Here is a 27446-nt window from a genome sequence, read left to right as displayed (position 1 = left end):
TCTAGGTCTCTGGGCAGGTGGTAGGTAGTCCACATGGTCAGTTAAGAGTAAAAAGAAAAGCTCCTTCCTACCTAGGTTCTATTCCACCTGAAATTATTCATGTGGCTTTGAAACTGACTGACTGAAGGCTAGTATGTTGGCTGAAATGACAGAAAAGGATTTTATTCTGATTCCAACAGACAGCTGTATTCATTTGTTTTGGCTACAAATACACTTTTATTTTTTTTTAACAAAAAAGCAAATATTAAACAATATCCAACTATAAATGCCAATAATTTATATATCTTTACAGTCATAAAGATAATGATTCATTTTCTGGATGAGGAACTGAGGCCCAGAAGTTAACAAGGTTAGGGATTCTCCATCTCTGCTGCATCTTAGACTCAAAAGTTGTGATGCCCGGGCCACAGTGACCACTGACGTAGAATCTATGGGATGGGACCCTCAGTGTTATCTGTCCTTTTAAAACTCTCCAAGTTAAACTTGAAAACAAGTAAATTATATCATATTAGGTTAAGGGCTAATACAGTTTGTACTACTGATAATCCTAACCTGTGCAAGCATAGGTTAGCTTTTGCTATTTTCTTGTGTTTGCTGTTTCTAATAAAAGGAAGAGGGGGTTGATCTCTTGCTCAGTGAGTTGGAAACTTATACAGGTGAGTCACAACTGACTGCATAACTGAAGAACAGCAATGCTCTATATTTAATCTACATTACTGGCTTTCGTCCTCAGATACTTATCAGGCTCATTTGGGGGAATTTAAGATAAATACAGATATTCAGGAACTACCTTGGAGTAACTGAATAAAAAAATCACCGTGAACTTTTTAAAAAATTTATGATTTTGACTTGACGCCTAATCCTGGATGGAGCTATCTAATGGTATGCCACATGGTATGTCCCTAGCTCTACTTGGTTAAATCATAGGGAAGCAGATTTTAGATTAAGATGAAAAGCAACTTAAAAACTTTTTAAAATTCTATCCTGCAATGTAATGGTCTGCTTTAAAGCAGTGAGCTTGTTGTTGTTGGAGGAATGAAGGAAAAGGTGGATTACCATCTGCTGGAAATGTTGTCAAGGGGTTCCTAAATTCATTAGGTAGTTGCATCACATATTTAAGGTTCCTTCCAACTCTAACGTTTCTTTAGGCAAAACCTGCAACAGATCACTTAAAATGAATACTCCTATTTCCATGAAAACTCACAATTTTATCAAAAGCATGAAAATTATTCTGCCTCTAAAACAAGTTAGAATTTGATAGTATTAGTGGAACAGTTCCTCTGGTGTCTGTCTTTCTGAAGGCAATACTTTCCCCCTACTTTTCATTAGGTGGAAAGGAACCTCTTGGGAGAGACAAGTGTGGGAAGTTCTCTGTCTCATGTGATTGATGGTACTGGGAAAAGAAACTGAGCATGTGTGGATTCCCTAAATTTGAGAGCTTCCTGGTCTCTTAAAGGAAAGATGGGCCCTCCAATCAGGGAGAAATATTAGTAGCCTAACTGAAGAACAACCTTGTTCTCTATTTCAACTTCATTGCTAATAAAACTGATATTTTTATTTCCCTCTGACTCCTGTGTCTTATCTTTCAATTTGTTCCAAAGTGAAGTGGAGAAGAGGAGAGTTAACCTGTTGATGTTTTTAAATCCCACCAGTATCACAATACAGCCATAAACTGTAATTGGCCATGACCATGTAATTTATACCCTGAAATAGCATCCCATTGTTTTTTCAAGTCAATTATATCTTTCTAAAGTACAAAAAACAATATAACTTTATATAAAGGCCTTCTTTCTTTACTGGCATCAAAAATCAGGGAATTCTAATTGCTCAGTTGTCTATCTGTAGGAAACACTGACATTTTTCTAGGTTCTATTTTAATGAGAATATTAGTCGTGATCCGCAGAAGTTGGTCCTGGGCAATTTGAAGTTAAATCTTCTTTATCTGTATTTTACGTAAAGAAAAGAAAATATTAATATGATTTTTTTGTAAACTATTCTAGAAAATTATTTCAGTATGGCATGTATTTTTGATCTGCTGTATTTGCTACTTAAACCAGGAAAAGATAAAAGCAACAATAACCACAGCTTCTCCACTCACAGGCATAAAGTCCTTAAATACAGGTTAGCAGAGGCAATTTTGATAAATGTGTTATAAGGGGGGCACTTAGTTTCTTGAGTCACTTGACAAATTTAAAACTATTTCTTACAATGAAAAAGAAAATGGAACGGATTTTATGATTCAAGGACAATTATATAACTGCATAAAAATTAGTTTATTAATTTAATACAAATGTCTTTCAAATATCTGTAGAGGAAAAAATCTTTAAAAGCAAAGCGTGAACTCTCCCTGCTGAGCCACCATGGCTCAAAGTTATGAAGTATTTAACAACATGGATGGACCTTAAGGACATTATGCTGAGTGAGATTAGCAAGAAACAAAAGGAAAAATACTGTATGGTCTCACTAATATGAACTGACATTAGTGAAATAAACTTGGAGAACTTCACTGGTAACAGAGACCATCAGGAGACAGAAATAGGGTAAGATATTGGGTAATTGGAGCTGAAGGGATACAGATTGTACAACAGGACTGATTGTAAAAACTCAGAAATGGACAGCACAATACTACCTAACTGTAATACAATAATGTTAAAACACTGAATGAAGCTGAATGTGAGAATGATAGAGGGAGGAGGGCTGGGGGCATAAATGAAATCAGAAAGAAAGACAGACGATAAAGACTGAGATGGTATAATCTAGGAATGCCTAGAGTGTATAATGATAGTGACTAAATGTACAAATTTAAAAAACTGTTTTTGCATGAGGAAGAACATAGGAATGTCATTACTCAGGGTGTTGGAAACTGATAGTAACTAATATTTTAAAATTTTAACTTATGTGAGAAACTAAAGCAAAAAAAGTTTATTTGGTACAAAATTTATATTTTGACTAGTGCATTTCCTAATATAACTTATGTAGACGGCTTAACTGAACACCATAAGTACATGGAACCTTGGGTAGGGCATGAGATTTTGTTGGTTTGTCCAGAGTGATGCCCCGATGAATCCCAGAGTGATTTGATCAGTGAATAAAAGTATTTGCAAAGTCCCCTTGGGGGAATGGTGAGAAAGGGGGAAAATTCAACTTCCCCAAATTGAATTCTTGATATTCTCACAAGCAGTGCGGACAACCAAAGCTATAGGCTGAGCCCCTAATCTTGGGGGTTGTTCATAGGAAACTTAACCCCACAAAGGATAGGTCAAGCCTACTTAAAATTAGGCCTAAGAGTCACCCCCAAAAGAGCCTTTTTTGTTGCTCAGATGCGGCCTCTACCTCTAGCCAACACAACAAGCAAACTCACTGCCCTCCCCCTGTCCATGTGGGACATGAGTCCCAGGGTGTTGGACCTTCCTGGCAATGTGGGACAGAAATCCTAGAATGAGCTGGGACTCAGCATCAAGGGATTGAGAAAACCTTCTCTACCAAAAGGGGGAAGAGCGAAATGAGACAAAATAAAGTGTCAATGGCTGAGTGATTTTAAACAGAATCGAGAGGTTATCCTGGAGGTTATTCTTACGCATTAAGTAGATATCACCTTGTTATTCAAGATGTAATGGAGAGGCTGGAGGGAACTGCCTGAAAATGTAGAGCTGAGTTCTAGTAGCCATGTTTCTTGAAGATGATTGTATAATGATATGGCTTTCACAATGTGACTGTGTGATTGTGAAAACCTTGTTTCTGATGCTCCTTTTATCTACCTTATCAACAGATGAGTAAAACATATGGAATAAAAATTAAAAATAAAAATTTTTTAAAAATTTAAAAAAAGCAAAGCATGAAAAATTCATCTTTTGCAAGTGATTCTAAAATTCTTTTGAAACATTCCCTTCTATACATTTAGTTTCTGAAAAGTAAAAAGCTACTTTAATAAGTCCTCAATTATTTCCAAATTCAGTACTTCTTTGAGACATTGATCCCACACTGCCATTTGGATGGAATAAGAAATTTCCACTCAGGAAATGTGACTTTTATAAAAACTCAAAGGTAAAAATCAAAGTGCATTCTTATTCAATATCTTTCAAAAGTATAAAATGTCTTCTTACCTTCATAGGCTGTTCCACACCAAATACAATATAGATGTTCTTCTCTTAAATAACTAGTCAATATTTGTAATTTTTCCAATACCTAGATAAAGGGAACAAGCACATCAATACTTTGCATCAAACAGAACCTTGGTTTTCTGAAGTCTCTTAGATCATGCTGAATTAGCCTAAGGCCACAATTTCCTACTACACTCTCAATCAGTTTTAGAGGTTTCTAGGGTAGAAGAAATATATTAGAAGACTAAATCCCAGTTTACTAGCCACCCTGAAATGTTCACAAGTCTTTCAGACAACACAGATCATTTATTCGCACTGAGAAAATAGTTTTTGACTGGCTTTATTATAATCAGCATCCTTTAAAAATCCCTCCTATTTTCAAGGAGCCTTCCTCCCTCAGATGGGTATGAGGGTGAACACTGCTTCCCTTTGCCAGAAAAGTTCTCACCAATGGTCTCCAGTTCTGACTTTGAAAGTGATGTACTCATTAGAATCACTTCCAGGAGTTTAACAGGAAACAAAGTATTAATCAAATAATTTATATTTGCAGCTAATCCATCATTTAAACAGAAGCCGAGGTCAAAGGGCAAATAGAAGCTAAAAGGCAAAAATTATATTAAAGTTTTGATTCAGGTTTTATAAAGTGATCCTGTAAAGCAGTGGTTATCATCAAGGGAAGACTTTTCCCCTTAGGGGATATTTAGCAATGTCTGAAGACACTTTTGGTTGTCACACAGGGGTGGGGGCCAGGGGGCAGTTTGCTACTGGTACCTAGTGGGGAGAGGCGAGGGATGCTACTAAGCACCCCACTGTCCCCAGAACAGCCCCCACAGCAAAGATTCATCTTGTCCAAATGTTAATAGTGCTGAGGTTAAACAAAGCCTGCTATAAAAGGAACTAATATCAGGAATTCTCCAAATGGGACATTTGAATTTTCCCCCTTTCTCCTCATATTCTAACAAGCAGTGGGGACAACCAGATTAAAAGACCAAGCTCTTAATCATGGGGTTTGTTCATAAGAAACTTATCCCCACAAAGAATAAGTTAAGCCTACTTAAAATTAGGCCTAAGAATCATCCCAAGAGAATCCCTTTTGTTGCTCAGATGTAGCCTATCTCTCTTGCAGCCAACACGGCAAGCTCCCCCTCTACATGGGACATGACTCCAGGGGTCTATATCTCCCTGGCAGCATGGGACAGAAATCCTAGAATGAGCTAGGACTCAGCATCAGGGATTGAGAAAACCTTGACCAAAAGGGGGAAGAGAGAAATGAGACTAAATAAAGTATCAGTAGGTGAGAGATTTCAGAGTCCAGAGGTTATCCTGGAGGTTATTCTTACCCATTATACAGATATCCCCTTTTTAGTTTAAGATGTATTAGAGAGGCTAGAGGGAAGTGCCTGAAACTGTAGAGCTGTGTTCCAGTAGCCATGTTTCTTGAAGATGATTGTATAATGATATAGCTTTTGCAAAGTGACTGTGTGATTGTGAAAACCTTGGGTTTGATGCCCCTTTTATCCATGGTATGGACAGATGAGTAAAAAATATGGATTAAAAATAAAAAATAACAGGGGGAATAAATGTTAAAATAAATTGAGTAGACTGAAATACTAGTGATCAGTGAAAGGGTGTGGTAAGAGATAAAGAAAAAAATAGGGGGAACAAAGGTTAAAATATATTGGGTAGATGGAAATACTAGTGGTCAATGAGAGGGAGGGGTAGGGGGTATGGTATGTACAAGTTTTCCTTTTTTCTTTTTATTTCTTTTTCTGGAGTGATGCAAATGTTCTAAGAAATGATCGTGGTGATAAATATACAACTATGTGATGATACTGTGAGTCACTGACTATACATCAAGAATGGAATGTTCATACGTTAAGAATGTTCATGTTCTTATGTTGTTATGTTTTGTCAATTAAAAAAAAAAAGAGCTACCCTGGAAGCCACTCTTATGCAAGCTTTAGCAAGCCATTGCTCCTTATCATGGTTTGCCAAAACCCAACCAAAACCATTTCTGCCAATCCTAAAGAACACCTTTATCTGAGATTCTACACAGTTCCATGCACTATGATTACTTTCCAGAAACGTACAGCCTCTCCAGAACATCAACTAGCTCCATCCCCATATTAAAAGAAAACGAAAAAAGAAAAGAAGGAACTGATAACAAAACATACACTTAAATCTTCACTCTCATACTCATCTTCATCCTGCTCTTTTTCTTCCTCTTCCTCTTCGTCATTCTCCTGTTCAGGCCTCAACCAGTACCAGGCCTCTCTGGGAACTTGAATATTCTAAAAATGCAGAACTAGTCTCAATTAAACACTATCAAGGAGAACCGATAAGACTATCACAAGTGTGTTCACGATAGCATATATTTACTCTTCCACTAAGCATCTACCGAGTGCTGCTCCAAGAGTAAGGCACTGTACCATGAAATCTGGGCATGCAAAGTTTAATTAGAAAATTGACCCTAGGTTCTAGTAGGGAAGCAAAGCTGTGTGTATAAAACGATAGGTCAGCTAGAAAATTTCAAGAGCTATGAAATAAGTTCAAAATAAAGTACTATGGAAATACAAAGGACTGAGAGATTGCTTAGCCACGTATTTATATATGAGGGAAATTTTACTACAAACATTTTTGAGACTTTCAATGAAGTCATATTTTATTTAATGATACTTGAATCCCTAAAAAAAAAACAGCAAAGATAGACTTTTTTAAACTATTTAAATCTGAAACAGACAGCATTCAACCCTGATTTTACTAATTAGAGAAAAATAAGGTAATGAATATGAATCAAAAATAGGCTATTCTAATTAATCAAGTATGCTGGTGAGCAGAATTTCTACATATATCAGTCCTGAATAGTCAATATTCAAATAAAGAGAATAATTAAATGTAAAAATGTTAGTTAACTCTTACTGGGTAATTCAGACAATTCTGGTTCTTCCAGTGAACAAGTCATTACGAGAGTATCAATTATGACAGATCAGTTGTGCAGATCAAAGGAAAGCTTTAATGGGGGAAGGCTAGATAAACAAGCCTGGGCATTCTTTTTTTTTTTTTTTTTTTTAATTTTTATTTGGATAATGTGTATGCAATACAGAATGCCCCTTTTATCACATCCATAAGTATAATTAAGTCACATGAATTGCATTCACTTCAGTACAAACAACTACCAAAAATTTTTCATCACCCTAAACCAAAATTATATACTTATAAGCCGTAACTTCCCATTCCACACAAAAACTGCCTCTGGTAACCTCTCTTAATTTTTTCCATTCATAGTGTCATTCCTGTTTGTACCAAAAAAACAACAACGACAGCAACAAAAAACACCACCAAACATTACACCCCAGATTTTATGCTGTCAGGACGTTCTTAACCACACAGGATCCCACCTCTTGCTCTGTGTGATGCTGACAACAGTTGCCATCTCCCTCCTGGTCATGCCCTCAGAATCCTGCTACCCTGGGCCCACCTCACATGCCACGGACTTTCTACTGCACTTCTCATTCTCCTTCTTTTTAAATAAAAATACATGACAAATCACACTGGATGCCACAACATTTCACCAAAATGAAAGCAGGGAAAAGGATTACCTTTTGGGTATCCAATTGCTGACAGGCTCGCTGGCTTCTCTTAAGATCTCCTTCTAGCTTCATTTCATCTTGCTTATTCTTAAGCCTCATTCTAATTAAGAAAGAAAGGGATACTTAAGGTCTATACGCCTTATATATCCATTTCATATGTCCAAGTACCAGAGAACATACCATAAATTAAGAAGAAATGAAATAAAAATAACTCAAATACAAAGTTTCACCGAAATTGTTCTGCAGCTTTTTCTTCAGCTTGGTTTTTCATATGAATCTTTCTCCTATAGCTTTCTAATTTTTCCTCTGCTTTTCGTTTTAATAATGCTTCATGGCCAATTCCACTCTTCCCTGTTCAAACAGAAAACTATGATGAGAAACCTAATGACTTTATACTTCAACAAATGACTATTTAAATATTACAAATTAAATGGAATTCTCATTTGGATAGAGCCACTCAAAATCACTTGACAAGAATGTCAGGAGAAAACACTACAGATTAAAAAAAAAACAAAAAACCCAAACACAATCTGATTTTTATGAAGACCATTAGAAACATCTAATAAGATAATAATACTATACAATTTAGGCAGTAATTATTTAATCAGGAAAATAGTAACAACTGTCATAATTTCATATAAATATAATGAACAAATAAAACATTTTTGTTTTTCTTGAATTCATCCAAAGTATTAAGAAAAGCATTTGATGGATAAGTATGCCTCATAACACTTTTAGAACACTTCAATAAACAATATAAAAATAGCATTGTGCTTTAAATAGTTACAAAGGGTTTGTCCCATTTTTTATTATTTAATATTTATTTTATATTCATTAAAACTTATTCTATTTCTAGCTTAAAAGTTTTAGAAGTATAACCAACAAACATTTACTGAGGGCTTCCTATGATAAGAACTGTAGCCATACCATCATTTTAACACGTATTAAGCAAAATATATAGAGAGCTAAGTATAAATTACTATTCCTGGAAATGAGCTCTCAAACTTGCCCAATATTTACCATAAAAGATAAAATAATATGCTAAAAATTAATTACATACCAGTTTTGACATTGAGAGGAATCGGTTCAACAATGCCATCTCCTAAAAAAAGAAAAACACAAAGTACTTTAGAAATTCCTCCTCAAACTACAGTTAGGTATAGTATATAGCTTTACCGTGCTCTGTATATATTCCCTCAATGATATTCATACCTGAAATATGAAAATGAGTACTCTGTAATCAATTACTCTCCTGCCTTCTAAATACCTAGTCTTCGATAAGGCTGACTTATAGCCCTGTATGTCATTTGAAGGAAGGGTTTTAAGAAGTGAAAACACTGATATTATAGGTCCAAAAGGGTAAAAGCTCTAAGGGAAAGCAAAGCCTTGCTAGGTGAAGGCCAAAGAAATTATAACAAAGGTCAGAAGGAAACAAAAGCACTTACAGAAGCTACCACATGGTCTGTACATCTTAATAAGCAGTTTCATTTCCTAAAAAGAGAGGTGAGAATCCAACTTCTTTAACTGGGTGGGCCCTTGGACAGCTGCCACAGGCAGGAGCAAGTCAGGATGCCATCATCCTCAATGCTGCTTCACTGTCCCTTGGCCATTAGCACTTCTCAACCCATCACTGGTCACCATCTTAGCTGCTGGCTCCATTGTAAGCTGTGTCCATCCCAGTTGCCTTTAACGTTGAGCTTGGGCTGATAAGCAGCTCCTGATGGTATATGTAGTGTCTAAAATGGCTATGGGAACATGAAAGTTCCCTTTTAAGGCTTGGTGTCAACATAAGAGACCAAAAAACTCAAGTTGTTTTAATTTTGTGCAGATGGATAAAGATTAAAGTGTTACCTCTGATACTCATCAACAAATCACAATTTGGTGGTTAGGAACATTTGTTTATTTCCGAATGTGACTTACCACTCTTGCCGAGAGCTTGACCCCGTTTATACCCCATCTTCTGGAGCAAAGCAAACCCTTTGTTTTCACAGCCTAGTGCATTCTTCAACCCAATGTCACGTCTTTCTTGTTCTTCTTCTTTTAAACTCTTCTGCCTGTTTTTCAAATTAGCCTCCAGTTGCTTTTCTTCTTTTCGACGAGCTTCTCGAATTTGTCTCAGCATTGGCAATCCTGGTCTGATATCTTCTCTGCACAATAGTGGAAAAGATTATTTCATACAAGTATGTGGAATTTTCTCATAACTTTGCTACTTCCTTACCTGACATTTAATTAACTTTACTATTTTAAAATTTAATTAACTACCGTTAAACAAATAGTGGTAGTAAACAGATAGTAAAACTACCTGGCCAGACAGCAGAAATGATGCTAAAACTACATAGTCTACTTTGTGACCAGCCATTATGAGAGCAAAGAATGTGTCAACATAATCAAGAGGGATGGGCAGGGAATCAGGGCAGAGAACAAAGGGGGGAAGCTTGAAAAGCAAAAAAAATGAGTCAAATTCTGGGGGGATGTCAAAGGAATTAAGAACTGAGAAAAGGCCACTGGATGTTACAAAATTAGAACACAATCCACGATCTCCAAGAAGGGCTGTTTGAGTAGAATGATGGAGGCTGGTGCCAGGTTGTAGGAAACTAAATAAAGTATAGAGTTGAAGAAGTGGAAAGTAGTAAGTATAGACTATTTTCCTAGGAGGTTGGCGATAATAAAGAGCAAAACTGAACAGCAGCTAGAAAAGACCATATGATGAAATAAAAGAAAAGGAGCAAAAAGGGAATGAAAGGGATCAAAGGTAGAAGTAAAATTTTAGTGCCTTTCTATGGATACATAAGAGGGGTCTCTATAAAGCAATAATATTAACTCTCCACCTCCACACAAAATCAGTCTCCCTGCTTAACAGTTGTGCATGCCTTATAAACATTACTCCATTAGTATGCATATTCACTTACTGGACATTAATGAAGGAATCAGACATGTAGTCCTCTTCTTCTGCCATGTTCAACTTCATAGGGCAATACCATCTAGAAATCAAATAGGATAAAGTAATAATCACTCTTTTTTCAGGTTACCAAAATGGAAATGTATCTCTATGTATCTCTAGCCCTGACCTTTCTTTAGATCTCTACTACATACTCAAGTGCATTTGGACATTTTTATTGGTGGAGCTCTTAAATGCAATAATCCAAGCAACTTAATATCTTTCCCCCAAAAACCTTTTGCATTTCCTAACCTTCCACATGGTTAATGTCACCACTATCTCTTCCCTCCTGATTTATTATTCTTCCATAGTATCTCTCAAAGCTATTCATTTTCTTTTCTACAAGTGTGATCACTGCTTTAGTTCAGGCACCTTCCTCTCACCTGAACTATTACAACTGTCTAACCAGTATCACTGCCTTTGGCATGCCTTTTCCAATCCATCCTCTGTACCTCCTTCAAAATGTTTTTTCTAACCATTTCTAAGTCATATCATGCTCCTTCCTTGTTTCAAACTCTCCAATAAGCAGTGGACAGCAAGTCATTTGAGTACAGCCTTAGAGGCCCTGCATTATCTGACCCCACAATGGGAGTCCCCTGAACATTCAACAGACATTTTCTTTCTCCTATGCCCAGGCTACCCTCCTTTGCAAAAACTGGTCTTGACCACGCCAGGCTTTTCTCTTAAACTTCCTCAGTACTTTATGTTCAAGCTGCTTATTTGTAACTTGATATGATAACAACCTCACGTATATGGAAATATGCCTGGGAAGAGTTTCTATTCAAAATAGTTAAAATTGTGGAATTGTTGGCTCTAAAGGGATAAACTGATTATCTAAAGCAGTGTTTCTCAAACTTCATTGTGTATGCAAACTGCCTTGGTATCTTGTTAAAAATGTAGAATCTGATTCTAGGCTGGAGCCTGATATTCTGAATTGTCAGTAGACTTCCAGACAAAGGCAATGGTGCTGATCCAATTGCCAGTCACTTGTACAATACATATATGCTTTTGTCTGCCTGCATCCCTTTCTTTGGAAGCCTATCCCCTCTGCCCTGTCTGTAGTTCTACAGAAGGTGGCAATTTCAGGACTCTATATTCCCCTGAACACAAAGATGGTCACTGATAGTACCCTATGCCCCAGAAACAGAGGAGGGCATGACTTTTATCATATGGACATCTGGACTGTGGGAGAAAGAAACCTCTTACTGAGATTTCTGAACTGGGAGTATGTGAAGCTGGGCTACTGATGGCCATCTTCTTGGTCACGTGAAGAGAACCTAATGCAGAGGGAAACCAGGCAGAGACAGGTGGAGAAAGCAGACAAGGATAGGCCGAAAATCAATGAGTCTCCAACCTAGTCCCTGAGGTCCTAATCACTTCAGCTCTCTCTTTGACGCTGTGACTCGGCATCCTTCCAAGACAGATGGGCCAATAAATGTCCTCGTTACTTCAGCTTGTCTGAGTAGGAGTCACTTGCAACCATTAGATTATAGATGATGATACTGGTTAAAAAGCATTACTATACTGCTTCTTAGTATGTAAATCTGCACGCTAGGGTGTAAATCACAAAGACTAAGCCCCCTCTATTCTCACTGTCCACTACTGTGTTCCAAATATCACAAATTCTTAAAAAAATGTTAAGCTATGATAAGAACAAGAAGGGTCTTATAATACCTGTGATTTTGCAATAAAGTACTTTTTCTTATGCCATTATATCTTACTAAACTTTTTTGTTAAATGTATCACACGTTCAGAAAACCACATAAAACAAATACATATAGCTTAATAAATTGTGAGACAAGCACTCGTAAATATGTAGCAGTCTACAACAAGGCCCCCAGAGATTCCTGCCTCTTGGTTTTCATACGGTTACATAGTTTCCTCCCTCAATGAACAGGGCTGATCTGTGTAACCCATAGGATACTGTGGAAATAATGGGGCATAACTTCTGAGGCTCTATCATAAAAGAACTGCAACTTTCACCTTGGACTTTTAGTTAGATCATTCACTTATTCTAGAGGAAACCAGCTGAAATGCAATGAGGACACTCAAGCGGCTCTATGGAGAGGTCTATTCAGAGAGCAACTGAGAGGCCTCTTGCCAACAGCCAGTACCATCTTGCCAGCCACATGAGTGAGCCACCTTGGAAGCAGAGCCTCTAGCCCCAGCCAAGACTTCAGATGACTCAGCCTGGCCTTGCATCTTCATTACAACTTCATAAGAGAGTCCAAGCTAGCTAAGCTGCTAACAAATTCATGACCCACAGAACGTGTGACATAATAAAAGGCCATTGTTTTTTTAAGCTGCTACATCTTGGGATAATTTCCTATGCAGCAACAGATAATAAAACCATCATGCGTCAGGATATAGAACATTATCAGCCACCCCAGGCCCCCTCTTCATCCACTACTCAACTGCATCACCTCTTTCCATTCTAGGGGTAGTCATCACTCTGTCTTCCATGGCCATCACTGCCCTACTTTTCTTTATAACGTCATCACTCACACATGCATCCTTAAACATCGCATTTTAGTTTTGCCTGTTTTTCTTTTTATTATAACATAGTACATTAAAGTTGCATATGATCTTACATAGCATTTGTAGTAATTCACCCACTGACTCTAATCCTCAGATTCTTCATTTCCAATAATAGTACACATAATGATTTAGCACCCGCCCAGTCTACCACACACTTTCATCCCATTCAGTCATCATTAACAACTCACTAGATATTTAATATCCCCTGCTTTCCAGCAGCTGGAGAAACTATGACTCAGTGTGGCCAAACGACTTGCTCAAATCCACAAAGAATCCCAAAACCAGCACTCTCAGTACAGCAGATAGAATTAGACTTTTTTTTTTGGGGGGGGGGGGGAACCGCTTTAGCTTTAATATTTGTTGTCCCACGTCCACATATTTTATAGAGCAATCGCTACATTCTTATTGAGCAGAGTATGGGTTGTTGCAATTAGTTAACATGCTTTCTACAATTCCTTGTAAACAGGATTCTTTTTGCCTACCAAGCAGAAGCCGAAGTAATGTAAGTTCAAACTCTAAGATACAAAGAACCTAAATAATGGATTTATTAAAGCTTTGCACATTCAATTTAGTTTTGACACTTAGGTTGGATAAACAAGTTTATTTGTAAATTTAGTCAACACACATAATTGACCTATAAACTTCAATAGAAGATGATAAATTTTAAAACCACTTTGAAGGCCATCTCTATAAAAGTGATTTTTCTCAGGACAGTATACTAGATGTAACCTAACCCGACATTAAATTTGCAAAAATTTGATAAGCTGGAGCCGTGTGCCCTTCTCCCACAGCAAGTTTACTAAGGGTTTCTATAATACAAACTCCACAAGGAAAAGAACTTCGGTATTGTTTCCTCTCCATAGAGGAGAAAAACAACCTAGTTATGAGACCAACCACAACACAATGAAAAGCTGCACTAACTAGTTCAAATATTAGTAACAGATGATGCTGGTGTGAAAAACTTGTATATTCTAGAGCCCTTATAAATAATATCCCCCATTAGTGTCTACATTATCGGCTAGAGGGGTTAGTTAACATGTGGTAGAATGAGAACTTATGCAAGGTATAATGCGGCATTGCATTTTCTACTATGAAGTCAAGTGCAGTCTAGTTAGGAGAAAACCAACTGGACTCTAAAATTACACACACCTTAATGACAAGACTCCCCACCACATGTGAATGTAAAACATTTAATTTAAAAATGTTGACACTACAATATATAAAATAGCTATTATAAATGCACATAGTGTATTCCATAGCTGCCAGGTTTACTTTTTTTTTTTTTTTTTAAAGGAAACTGTAAGTTACACTGTGGTTAAGCCTTGTATCTTCACCCTTGAAAAATTCTATCACATTCTATCACAGTGATGTATGGTCAGACTTAACAGCCCCAATTGTTAAACACTTGGATCAAGTCATAACCAGTTTTATTGCAAAAGGACCCTGTACACATTTATCAATTCTAGTACCTTAATAGCTACCCGACAAGTCATTAACATACAGAAACATGCATCATGAGAAGCAAGAAACATCACCCACCCCTTCTGCATATTAGCAACCTGTCACTCCTGAGCAACAGCGCTCACATCACTGAGGTCTGTGGACAGTCACTGCGCATTCATCCTGAGTGAAAGATGGAATGACTTAAGTACAAATGCAACATATTATAAACAATTTCTTACAAAAAAAGTCACAAATTAAACCAAAGTATTTTACAGAATTTACTACAAAACGCCATAAAAACTGCCTTCTCTTAAGCTCTCTCTCCCCGTATCCGGCGAGCCAACTGGATGTCTTTGGGCATGATGGTGACTCTCTTTGCGTGGATGGCACACAGATTGGTGTCTTCAAATAAACCCACCAGGTACGCTTCACTAGCCTCCTGAAGCGCGCCAATGGCCGCGCTCTGAAACCTCAAGTCAGTTTTGAAATCCAGGGCGATCTCCCTCACCAACCTCTGGAAAGGCAGCTTCGGGATCAGAAGCTCGGTCGACTTCTGGTAGCGACGAATCTCTCGAAGCGCCACGGTTCTGAGCCTGTAACGATGGGGCTTCTTCACCCCGCCGGTAGAGGGGGCGCTTTTCCGGGCGGCCTTGGCGGCCAGCTGTTTGCGGGGAGCTTTCCCACCAGTGGATTTACGAGCAGTCTGCTTGGTTCGGGCCATTTTCCTCTACCCAAAACCGAAGTCTTCCGCTTCTTTGACCGCCGCGCCGCTTCGGCTACTCCAACGAAGAGCCGCAGCCACCAAGCTAAGCTACCCCAACGATGGACCAAACCGCTCTACGCTCCTAGATTATTTTTAAGGGGACTATTTACATCTCTACTAAGACCTAGCTATAGGTTCTTTTATAGCTCCCTTTAAATTGGTACAATACACTATATAGCATCACTCATTCCACCAAGCATAAGTATAAATGTCCCAAGGCAATAATCAAGGCGAAGATGAGGTTTGGACCAGTGACAGGAGTACAGCTGGTGAAAAGTGGTTGGATTCTGAGTGTATATATATATATATTTTTTTTCCCCTTCTTCTTCTTCGTATGCTATATAGCCAGGGACACATTCCATTCTTTTTCCATGTGAGTATCCGGTTATTGCAGCATCAGTTTTTTGTTGTTCGTTTTTTGGGGGGGGTGGGCGGTGGGGGAAGTACATGGACCAGGAATCAAACCGGCTCTCCCGCATGGCAGGCGAGAATTCTACCACTGAACTACCCTTGCACCCCCTTGGATTCTGAGTATATTTTGAAGGTAGAGCTAGATGGATTCGCTGAAGAGTTGGATGTGGTACAGGAAAAGTGTAATGCCACAGATACCCGGCTCAATTCTTGGAAGAATGGAGCTACCATTTGTGACTAGGAAGACGGTCCGAACAGGACTTTTTGTTTCTGGTGGCGAGAGGGTAGCGGAAGATGGCAAGAGGGGTGCCGCCTCAGCTATATTACGTCTGAGAGTCCCATTACACATCCAAGTGAAGAGATGGCCTAAATCTCTGGATGTACGTAGCAAGGCGACAACAAACGCCTCCCTCCGAAATAGGCCCCTCAGGATTCAAAGATCCCTCCCCTCCCCGTTCCTTCCCGGGCTGCAAGCGTCCCACAGACCCGACCACCCACGAGGTGGGAAGGAGGGCGACGGTGTGATGGGGTAGTTACGGCCGGCGCACACCGCACCTTACCTGGCAGCTCCACTCACTCCAGGTCCGCTCCGGGGAGCGCGCGCTGCGCATGCGCCGGCCAACCCAGGCAGGACTTCCGCCTCCGCGGAGATCTGTTTCTGGGAACCAGCCCCCAGAAGGAAATAGGAAAACGTGGTTATGCGCTTGCGCAAGACCAGCTTTCCGCGCACGCGCTCTTACCTTCTTTCCTAAGGCAAGCGTGCAGGAGGCGGGGCATCGGGGCCCCTTGGCAGCTGACCCGGTCCTGGCCGCCTAGCAGGTGAGGCCGTCCCTCCCCGCCGGCGAAGCGTGCACCTTTACGCACAGGTACGCCCTGGCCCCCCGCACGCGCCGGACCTTTTCAGAGGGGTGCGGGGGAAATCCGAGGTCGTAGTGACCAGTTTCCCTTTTCAGGCTGCGGACTGGGTCCCGAGCCGCCGCGTCCTGGGGTTGACAGCCCGAGCCACCCTTCGAGGCCTGCGGCCTTTCCCTCAGCCCCGGTGCTGTGCGACGGTCCTCGGCGTGGTCGGGTTAAACCACGCCCGGGACGCGCGGCCCTCTGCCCGCTGCAGTACCCGACAGCTCCGGGTTGTCGCTGAGGCTTCGGCGACGGGGACCTGGCCGCCCCACCTCGTCCCCGTAGGAAGACTCTTGGAGACATCCAGTTGGGATCCTTATGCTGGGACGTTAGGAAGTCCCACTAGGCTGGGTGCAGCAGGAGAGGGGTAAGGGTGTTCTGCACAAGAAAAGGGAAGGATGAGTTGTCAGGCCGGGCTGTGCCATTTGATCGTGGTGCTTCGTTTGTTTTTTTTTTTAATTTATGAAAAGGGTTAATGTGTTTTGCTAGGGATAGTTCTTCTGAAATATTGCCTTGTTTGCAATATTTATTTTAATTTTCTTTCAGTTCCATTATTCAATCTTCCTTACCTAATGTGACTTTTGTTTTTGTACGTATACCCTTGTCCTTTAACTTTAGGGCATAGAGTTTAGGGACAAGAGTTTAAATACCCTTGTTTTTGATGACCTTGTCATTCTGAGGTGTAATGGCCAGGTATTTAAAATTAGTTTCTTAGGTTTTGCTTCAAAGAAGTTATGTAAATTTTCCCCAAATGATCTGAGAAGTAAAGCCATGCTGTCGTTTCTTAGGGGTTACATTCATTAAGCTTGATTTTTAACATGAAAAAAATCCTGTATTTTATCTGTTAAGGTGTGAATTTAAAACTTCACCAGTAATGGAGTTAGCCCACAGTTTACTGCTAAATGAAGAAGCTTTGGCTCAAATCACCGAGGCAAAGAGACCAGTTTTTATCTTTGAATGGTTGCGATTTCTTGATAAAGTCTTGGTTGCTGCCAACAAGGTATGGTACGGCTTTCTTTCCAATTGGGTTAACATAATAAAGAGTATTATCAATTCATGATTTGTAAAAACATACACGTTTTGGGAAGGTTGTGGGTCATTAAAAGAACTGTTTTGAGAATTTCTAGCCTATCCCTTTTCTATTCTGTAGCAAAACCCAAACATAGTTTAAATCCAGCTTCGTGCCTATTCCATGTCTCTACCTGGGTAGCTGAATGTGATTGTAGAAAAACATGACGGTGTGATTGGTGTCGCCTTAAATTCTTCATCACCAACTTCAAGGGGTCTCTTAAAGCTGTCTAGCAATAATCCTATGCTAGTCCCTAGTCTCCTGGAAAATTGTTTCACTCGTACTTTTCACCTTAGTTCTCTAAACCTCCTCCTGTATTCCTCTTTCTCAACTGATGACTTCACTTCCTATTTCATTGAGAAAATACTAACTACAGAGAACTTCAGCATGTTCCCATCTCTACATTTATTCATCCTTTGCTTCTCTCTTTTACTATGGATGAGCTAACTGCTCCCATTGACGGCCACCCTCTCCACTTATCATCAAGTTCATTCTCTCCTGCATTGACAATATTTTAAAATCTTTAAACTTGAAGGATAACATATTTACAGAGAAGTGCACAATCGTAAGTCTACAGCTCAGTGAATGATTAAGAGAGGGTACACCCTAACTACTCAAATCATGAAAAAGAATGTTAATCAGCAATATAGAAGCCTCTCCCTTGCTCCCTCTCAGTCACTACCTTCCACCCCTAAAGATAATCACTATCCTGATTTCTCACTAAATAGGTTAGTTTTGCCTGTTTTTGAACTTTTGCATCATTAACTTTCCCAATCTCAATTGATGCAGTCCCTTCAGTATATAAATATGCTGTATTACGTCATACCTTTAAGAACTAAAACAATAAACAAAACCCGTTTCTTAATTTCCATATTCCCTTTTAGCTAAAGCTCTATTTCTCTGTTCTTTATGGTGAAATTCTCCAAAAGAATATCCTGTTTGCCACCTTCACTTAATCTACTCTCATTCACTCTTTTAAAAATGTTTAGTTTTTATCCAGAATTATACACATATAAATGAAACAGCCAAATGGTTTTACAAGCTTAATCCAAAAGTTAGGAGTCTCCTGCCTCTCCTCCCACCTCCCATCCCCTTCCTAGAAGCAGATATATTCAGTTCTTATAGCTGATTTAAAAATTACCTAGTTCCATTCTCTTAGTAAAGTGATTATACTGCTACTTTTTAATTTTAAGCATTCCTTACTGACTTCTCACTATTAAAAATGGGGATTTAACTCTCACATGCCTGTTCCACCACATACTCATGCATTCCTTTTCCTCCTCACACTGTAACAATATATTAGTTTTGGTTAGAGAAGTTTTCAGTGTTTACATTATTCTGACTATGCACATACTTCACAGCTAAACCAAATCATGTGCTCTATTTACCTTCCTCTTCAAGATCTTGTTTCCCCAGCAGTTAATAATTGTGTTGGTATTGTATTTGCTTGATTTTTTGTTTTTATTGCTATTAATTCAACCTTGTACTCACAGCTGTGTAAATCGGTCATATATCCAAACATTAGCTGTTCTGTCACTTTCCTCTTCCTACTGCAGTCTCCTGACCTCTTCCAGTTCGGGCTGTGCTCTCACCACCTGGACCACAGCTTATTCTAGGATACCCTTTAATAATCGCCCGGATTCCTTTTGTCTTTCCTTTGTTTTATATAACCTGTCTGCCTGACCTCATATTTTTTTCTTTGTTTCTTTTTTTTCCTCAAACATCCTCTAGTAGCTTCCTGAGAAAGGGCAAAGTGGAAGGTAGATTTTTTGAGACAATGTGTGTTTGAAACTGTCTTTATTCTCACCCCATAATTACAAGTTTGGCAGCAGATAGAATTTTGGGTTAGAAAAAAATTTTTTTCTCAGAAATTTGAGGGCATTCCTCCATTACCTTGTAGCTCCCAGGGCTGCTGTTTGAAGTCCTAATGCTCCCCATCCCCCAAATAAACTTTATTTTTTAGAACAATTAATTAGAGAAAAATTTAGAAGATAGTACAGTTTCTGTATATCCAGTAACCAGTTTTCCCTATTATTAGTGTCTTATATTAGTATGGTACATTTGTCATAGCTAATGAACAAATATTGATACATTATTATTAATTAAAGCACACAGTTTTTGTTTGTTTTTCAGATTTCCGTAGTCTTATCCTAATGTCCTTTTTCTGATATCCCATCTAGGATACCATGTTACAGTTAGTCTTCATGATTGTGTCTCCTTTGGCTCCCGTTGGCTATCGCAGTTTCTCAGACTTTCTTTGTTTTAGATGACAGTGACAGTTTTGAGGGATAATGGTCAGTTATTTTGGAGAATGTCCTTCCATTGGAATTTGTCTGACATTTTTCTCGTGATTAGACTGGACTTAGTAAGTTTTGGGGAAGATCACAGAGATAAACTAGCATTTTCATCAGATTCTATCAAGGATACATGCTATCACCATTACTAACCACTGTGGATGCTGACCTTGAACACCCAACTGAGAGAGTATCTGTTAGGTTTCTCCACTGTAGACTTACTCCCCACCCCCTTCCATATTGTATCTTTCGAAGAAAGTCACCTAACATGCACCCCACACTAAAAGAGTGGGATGTTATTCTTCCCTCTGTCATATTTTGAGTCTTGATTCTTTGCATATTTTTTTTTTCTGGAAGCTTCTATAATCTCTTTATGCTTAGTGGTAGGTGTAAAACTCCAGAGTGAAGTATATCATTATTGGTCTGTTTTCACCCATTGTGCTGGGCTTCTTCAAGATGGAAATTCGTATTCTTCAGTTCTCAGAAACTTCTTGAATTTTTTTTAATTTCCTTCCCCTCTTTATTTTTTTGGTTCCCTCTTCTGGGACTCCTACTATTTGAATATTGGATCTTCTGATCTGATCCTCTAGTTTTCTTCTTGCAGCTGTTCTGTTTCTTTGCCTTTTTGTTCTACGTTCCGAGTTCCTCAACCTTATGTTTCAGTCTTTCTTTTGAGGCTTTTGTTTCCAAAAGCCTTTTGTCCCTCTGAATGTTCCTTTTTCAAATTTATTTTTAGTAAATTTGTTTAATAAATTTGTTCCTTTTTCAAATTTTTAATAATTTATTTTTCATGAATTTAATATCTTCACTTATCTCTAAGGAGTTAATGATATGCTTTTTGTTTTCTTTTGTTTGTTTTTTTGTTAATTTTTTAAAAAATATAACAAACAAAAACATATGTAACATATGATCACTATGTTCTACATATATAATCAGTAATTCACAATATCACCTCATAGTTGCATATTCATCGTCGTAATCATTTCTTAGAACATTTGCATCAATTCAGAAAAATAAACAAAAAGACAACAGAACAAAATTCATATATACCATCCCCCTTACCCCTCCCTTTCATCGATCACTAACATTTCAATCTACTAAATTTATTTTAACATTTGTTCCCCCTATTATTTATTTCTGTTCCATATGTTTTACTCATCTGTAGATAAGGTAGATAAAAGGAGCATCAGATACAAGGTTTTCGCAATCACACAGTCACCTTGTGAAAGCTATTTCATTATACAATCATCTTCAAGAAACATGGCTACTAGAACACTTCAAGAAACATGGCTACTGGAACACTACATTTTCAGGCAGGTCCCTCCAGTCTCTCCATTACATCTTTTTTTTTTATTTTAATTTTTTAATTCATTTTTTAAAATTATTTTTTTGTTAGGATCATTCTGTTCTACATTTATCATCAATAATTCATAATATCATCACATAGTTGCATATTCATCATCGTGATCATTTCTGTAGGTTTTCACAATCACAGTCACATTGTGAAAGCTAATCATTATGCATTTATCTTTAAGAAACATGGCTACTGGAACACAGCTGTACATTTTCAGACAGTTCCCTCCAGCCTCTCCATTACATCTTGACTAACAAGGTGACATCTGTTTAATTCATAAGAATAACCTCCAGACTCTTTGGAATCTCTCAGCCATTGACACTATTTTGTCTCATTTCACTCTTTCCCCTTTTGGTTGAGAAGGTTTTCTCAATCCCTTGATGCTGAGTCCCAGCTCATTCTAGGAGTTCTGTCCCAAGTTGCCAGGAAGGTCCACACCCCTGGAGTCATGTCCCATGGAGGTGGGGAGAGTGGTGAGTTTGCTTGTTGTATTGGCTGGAGAGAGAGGCCACATCTGAGCAACAAAAGAGGTTCTCTTGGGGGTGACTCTTAGGCCTAATTTTTTTTTTTAACTTTTTTTATTAATTAAAAAAAATTAACAAACAAAACATTTAGAAATCGTTCCATTCTACATATATAATCAGTAATTCTTAATATCACATAGTTGCATATTCATCATTTCTTAGTACATTTGTATCGATTTAGAAAAAGAAATAAAAAGACAACAGAAAAAAAAATAAAATGATAATAGAGAAAAAAAACTATACGTACCATACCCCTTACCCCTTGCTTTCATTTACCACTATTTCAAACTGAATTTATTTTAACATTTGTTCCCCCCATTATTTATTTTTATTCCATATATTCTACTCTTCTGTTGATATAGTTGCTAAAAGGAGCATCAGACATAAGGTTTTCACATTCACAGAGTCTCATTGTGAAAGCTATATCATTGTTCAATCATCATCAAGAAACATGGTTACTGGAACACAGCACTACATTTTCAGGCAATTCCCTCCAGCCTCTCCACTACATCTTGAACAAGGTGATATCTACTTAATGCGTAAGAATAACCTCCAGGATAACCTCTCGACTCTGTTTGGAATCTCTCAGCCATTGACACTTTGTCTCCTTTTACTCTTCCCCCTTTTGGTCGAGAAGTTTCTCTCAGTCTCTTGATGTTAATTTTCAGCTCATTCTAGGGTTTTTCTCAGTCCTTTGATGCTGAGTCTCCGCTCATTCCAGGATCTCTGTCCCACATTGCCAGGAAGGTCCACACCCCTGGGAGTTGTGCCCCACGCAGAGAGGGGGAGGGTGGTGAGACTGCTCATCATATTGGCTGGAGAGAGAGGCCACATCTGAGCAACAAAAGAGGCTCTTTTGGGGGTGACTCTTAGGCCCTTAGGCCTAATTTTAAGTAAACTTTACCTATCCTTTTTGGGTTAAGTTTCATATGAACAAACCCCAGATTCGGGGCTCAGTCTATTGCTTTGGTTGTCCCCACTGCTTGTGAGAATATCAAGATTTCTTCACTTGGGGAAGTTGATTTTTCCCCCTTTGTCACCTATCCCCCAAGGGGACTTTGCAAACACTTTTTTACTCACTTTTCAGTCACTCTGGGATTTATTGGGGCATCACTCTGGACAAACATACAAAATCTTATGCCTTACTCAAGGTTCCGTGTACTTTTGGTGTTCAGTTAAGCCCTCCACATAAGTTATATTAGGAGTTGCGTTACTCAAAATATAAATTTTGTACAAAATAAACATTTTTTGCTTTAGTCTTACACATAAGTTAAAATTTTAAAATATTAATTGCCATCTGTCTTCAGCAACTTGCAGTAATGACATTCGTTTGGCCTTCCTCATGCAAAACCAATTTTAAATTTGTACATTTAATCACTGTCATTATACACACTAGGCGTGCCTAGATTATACCATCTCAGTCTTTATCGTCTTTTCTTTCTTATTTCATTTGTGCCCCCAGCCCTTCTCCCTCTCTCATTCTCACAGTCAGCTTCATTCAATGTTCTAACATAATTGTATTACAGTTAGGTAGTATTCTGCTATCTATTTCTGAGTTTTTGCAATCAGTGCTGTTGTACAATCTGTATCCCTTTTAGCTCCAGTTACCCAAGATCTTACACCATTTCTGTCTCCTGATGGTCTCTGTTACCAACGAAATATTCCAAGTTTATTCACTACTGTCAGTTCACATCAGTGAGACCATACAGTATTTGCCCTTTTGTTTCTGGCTAATCTCACTCAGCATAATGTCTTTAAGGTCCACCATGTTGTTACATATTTCATAACTTTATTCTGTTTTACAGCTGCATAATATTCCATTGTATGTATATACCACAGTTTGTTTAGCTACTCCTCTGTTGATGGACATTTTGGCTGTTTCCATCTCTTTGCAATTGTAAATAATGCTGCTATAAAGATTGGTGTGCAAATGTCCGTTTGTGTCCTTGCTCTCATGTCCTTTGAGTAGATACCTAGCAATGGTATTGCTGGGTCATATGGCAATTCTATACTTAGCTTTCTGAAGAACCACCAAACTGCCTTCCACAGTGGTTGTACCATTTGAAATTCCCACCAACAGTGGATAAGTGTGCCTCTTTCTCCATATCCTCTCCAGCACTTATCATTTTCTGTTTTATTGATAATGGCCATTCTGGTGTGTGTGAGATGATATCTCATTCTGGTTTTGATTTGCATTTCCCTAATAGCCAGGGATGTTGAGCATCTTTTCATGTGCCTTTTGGCCATTTGTATTTCCTCTTCTGGGAAGTATCTGTTCAAGTCTTTTGCCCATTTTGTAATTGGGTTGGCTGTCTTTTTGTTACTGGGTTGAACAGTCTTCTTTATATATTCTGGAGACTACACCTTTGTCTGATATATCGTTTCCAAATATTGTCTCCCATTGTGTAGGATGTCTTTTTACTTTCTTGATGAAATTCTTTGATGTACAATAGTGTTTAATTTTGAGGAGGTCACATTTCTTTTTTTTTTCTTTCTTTCTTCAATGCTCTTGCTTTGGGTGTAAGGTCTATAAAACCACCTCCAAGTATAAGATTTATAAGATATTTCCCTACATTTTGTTCTAACAGTTTTATGGTCTTAGATCTAATGTTTAGGTCTTTGATCCATTTTGAGTCAACTTTTGTATAGGGTGTGAGATATGGGTCCTCTTTCATTTTTTTTGCATATGGATATCCAGTTCTCTAGCACCATTTAGTGAACAGACTGTTCTGTCCCAGATGAGTTGGCTTGACTGACTTATCAAAGATCAGTTGTCCATAGATGAGAGGGTCTATATCTGAACACTCTATTCAATTTCATTGGTCAATATTTCTATCTTTGTGCCAGTACCATGCTGTTTTGACCACTGTAGCTTCATAATTTGCCTTAAAGTCAGGTAGTGTGCGACTTCTGACTTCGTTTTTTTTTCTCAGGATACTTTTATCTATTTGGGGCACCCTGCCCTTCTAGATAAATTTGGTTATTGGTTGTCTGATTCTGAAAAGTAAGTTGTTGGGATTTTGATTGGTATTGTATTGAATCTGTAAATCAATTTAGGTAGAATTGACATCTTAACTATATTTAGTCTTCCAGTCCATTAACATGGTTTGCCCTTCCATCTATTTAGGTCTTCTGTAATTTCTTTTAACAGTTTCTTGTAGTTTTCTTTGTATAGGTCTTTTGTCTCTTTAGTTAATTTTTCCCTAAATATTTTATTCTTTTGGTTGAAATTGTAACTGGAATTTGTTTCTTGATTTCCCCCTCAGACTGTTCATTACTAGTGCATAGAAACACTACAGATTTTTGAGTGTTGTTCTTGTAACCTGCCACTTTGCTGTACTCATTTATTACCTCTCGTGGTTTTGCAGTGGATTTTTGGGGTTTTTTGACATATAGTATCATATCATCTGCAAACAGTGAGGGTTTTACTTCTTCCTTCCCAATTTTGATGCCTTGTGTTTCTTTTTCTTGTCTAATTGCTCTGGCTAGAACTTCCAACACAATGTTGAGTAACAGTGGTGATAATGGACATTCTTGTCTTGTTCCTGATCTTAGGAGAAAGTTTTCAGTTTTTCCCCATTGAGGATGATGTTAGCTGTGGGTTTTTCGTATATTCACTTTATCATTTTGAGGAAGTTACCTTCTATTCTATTCCTATCCTTTAAAGTATTTTCAATAGGAAAGAATGTTGAATTTTTTCAGGTACCTTTTCTGCATTAATCGAGATGATCATGTAGTTTTTCTACTCTGATTTATTCATATGGTGTATTACATTAATCGATTTTCTTATGTTGAACCATCCTTGTGTACCTGGGATAAATCCTACTTGGTCATGGTGTATAATTCTTTTAATGTGCTGCTGGATTCGATTTGCTAGAATTTTGTTGAGGATTTTTGCCTCTATATTCATTAGGGAGATTGGTCTGTAGTTTACTTTTTGTGATATCTTTGTCTGGTTTTGGTATGAGTGTGATGTTGGCTTCATAGAATGAGTTAGGTAGTTTTCCCTCCTCTTCAAATTTTTTGAAGAGTTTGAGCAGGATTGGTACTGATTCTTTCTGGAATGTTTGGTAGAATTCACATGTGAAGCCATCTGGTCCTGGACTTTTCTTTTTGGGACGCTTCTTAATGACTGATTCAGTTTCTTTATTTGTGATCAGTTTGTTGAGGTCATCTGTTTCTTCTCACGTCAATGTTGTTGTTTATGCCTTTCTAGGAAGCTGTCCATTTCATCTACATTGTTGTATTTATTAGCATAAAGTTGTTCATAGTATCCTGTCATTACTTCCTTTATTTCTGTGGGGTCAGTGGTTATGTCTCCTCTTCCATTTCTGATTTTATTTATTTGTGTCTTCTCCTTTCTTCTTTTTGTCAACCTCACTAAGGGTCCATCAGTCTTACTGATTTTATCATAGAACAAACTTCTGATTTTGTTGATTTTCTCAATTTTTTCATGTTCTCAACTTCATTTATTTCTGCTCTAATCTTCATTATTTCTTTCTTTTTGCTTTCTTTGGGGTTAGTTTGCTGTTCTTTCTCTAGTTCTTACAAGTAGTAGTTAATTCCTCGGTTTTTGCCCTTTTTTCATATAGACATTTAAGGCAATAAATTTCTCTCTTCACACTGCCTTTGCTGCATCCCATAAATTTTGATATGTTGTGTTTCATTTTCATTTGCCTCAAGATATTTACTGATTTCTCTTGTAATTTCTTCCTTGACCCACTGGTTGTTTAAGAGTGTGTTGTTGAGCCTCCACATATTTGTGAATTTTCTGGCACTGTGCCTGTTACTGATTTCCAAATTCATGAGGAAGTGTTTTGTATGATTTCAATCTTTTTAAATTTATTGAGACTTGCTTTGTGACCTAGCATATTGTCTATCCTTGAGAAAAAGGTGATAGACCTTGAGCACTAGAGAAAAAGGTGTATCCTGCTACTGTGGGGTGTAATGTTCTATGAATGTCTGTTAAGTCTAGCTTTATTATTCAAATTTTCTGTTTCTTTATTGATCCTCTGTCTAGATGCTCTGTCCATAGATGAGAATGTAAAATTGAAGTCTCCAACTACTATGGTAGATGTATCTGTATCTCTTTTCAGTGTTTTCAGTGTTTGCTTCATTCTTGATCGGTGCATAAATATTTATGATTGTTATGTCTTCTTGTTGAATTATTCCTTTTATTAATGCGTCGTGTCCTTTGTCTCTTTTAACTGTTTTACATTTGAAGTCTGATTTGTTGGATATTAGTATAGCTACTCTTGCTCTTTTCTGATTGTTATTTGCATGAAATATCTTGTTCCAACCTTTCGCTTTCAACCTATGTTTATCCTTGGGTCTAAATGTGTTTCCTGTAGACAGCATATAGATGAGTCTGTTTTTTAATCCATTCTGCCAGTCTGTATCTTTTGATTGGGGAGTTTAATCCATTAACATTTAGTGTTATTACTGTACAGGTAGTACTTTCGTCTACCATTTTGCCTTTTGGATTTTATATGTCATATCTAATTTTCTTTCTTTATACCTTTACT

At 38.0% G+C, this 27446-nt stretch overlaps 3 protein-coding genes across 9 annotated transcripts in view; 1 reads left to right on the top strand and 2 right to left on the bottom strand.

The window, feature by feature from the left end:
- Positions 1-196: 196 nt before the first annotated feature.
- GPATCH11 (G-patch domain containing 11) lies at positions 197-16449 on the bottom strand. Of its 4 annotated transcripts, XM_077133992.1 has the most exons (10): positions 16344-16396; positions 14706-14789; positions 10600-10671; positions 9611-9837; positions 8751-8792; positions 7921-8041; positions 7700-7790; positions 6275-6391; positions 4104-4185; positions 197-1942 (listed from the first exon to the last, which is right to left on the bottom strand). In XM_077133992.1, exons 2-10 carry the CDS (start codon positions 14714-14716, stop codon positions 1887-1889), a joined length of 819 nt encoding a protein of 272 aa, XP_076990107.1. In that variant the 5' UTR covers positions 14717-14789; positions 16344-16396; the 3' UTR covers positions 197-1886. The 4 variants fall into 4 exon arrangements, with proteins under 4 accessions (XP_076990107.1, XP_076990108.1, XP_076990106.1 ...); XM_077133993.1 differs by lacking the exon at positions 14706-14789 and having other exon boundaries at positions 16344-16449; XM_077133991.1 differs by lacking the exon at positions 16344-16396 and having other exon boundaries at positions 14706-14813.
- On the bottom strand, positions 14875-15473 carry LOC143660686 (histone H3.3A-like). The gene has a single exon (XM_077133995.1). The coding sequence runs from the start codon at positions 15328-15330 to the stop codon at positions 14920-14922; it is 411 nt and encodes a 136-aa protein (XP_076990110.1). The 5' UTR covers positions 15331-15473; the 3' UTR covers positions 14875-14919.
- A 66-nt stretch (positions 16450-16515) lies between the features above and the next one.
- HEATR5B (HEAT repeat containing 5B) overlaps positions 16516-27446 on the top strand; it is a 208395-nt gene continuing 197464 nt past the window's right edge. For 3 of the 4 annotated variants that reach the window (XR_013164177.1, XM_077133986.1, XM_077133983.1), the window contains exons 1-2: positions 16529-16649; positions 17530-17680. Coding sequence is in view for 3 of the 4 variants with exons in the window: in XM_077133986.1 (XP_076990101.1) it covers positions 17555-17680 (126 nt within the window). In the remaining variant the exon portion in view is untranslated. Of the gene's footprint in view, positions 16650-17529; positions 17681-27446 lie in introns of all 4 variants that reach the window. The other variant, XM_077133984.1, reaches the window with a different exon arrangement.

The sequence above is a fragment of the Tamandua tetradactyla genome, chromosome 17 (genome assembly GCF_023851605.1).
Source record: "Tamandua tetradactyla isolate mTamTet1 chromosome 17, mTamTet1.pri, whole genome shotgun sequence".
NCBI lineage: Eukaryota > Metazoa > Chordata > Mammalia > Pilosa > Myrmecophagidae > Tamandua > Tamandua tetradactyla.
The sequence above is the reverse complement of the archived record's forward strand: the minus strand, read 5'-3'. Positions and strand labels throughout refer to the sequence as shown.

Bases quoted from the DNA above. Each gene is read 5' to 3' on its own strand.
- GPATCH11 (XM_077133992.1), bottom strand. The intron at 9,838-10,599 runs GTAAGTGAATAT...ACTATTGTGCAG, and splicing joins GATTCCTTCATTAATGTCCA to AGAAGATATCAGACCAGGAT. The intron at 8,793-9,610 runs GTAAGTCACATT...TTCTTTTTTTAG, and splicing joins TCAAGCTCTCGGCAAGAGTG to GAGATGGCATTGTTGAACCG.
- LOC143660686 (XM_077133995.1), bottom strand. From the start codon at position 15,330: ATGGCCCGAACCAAGCAGACTGCTCGTAAATCCACTGGTGGGAAAGCT.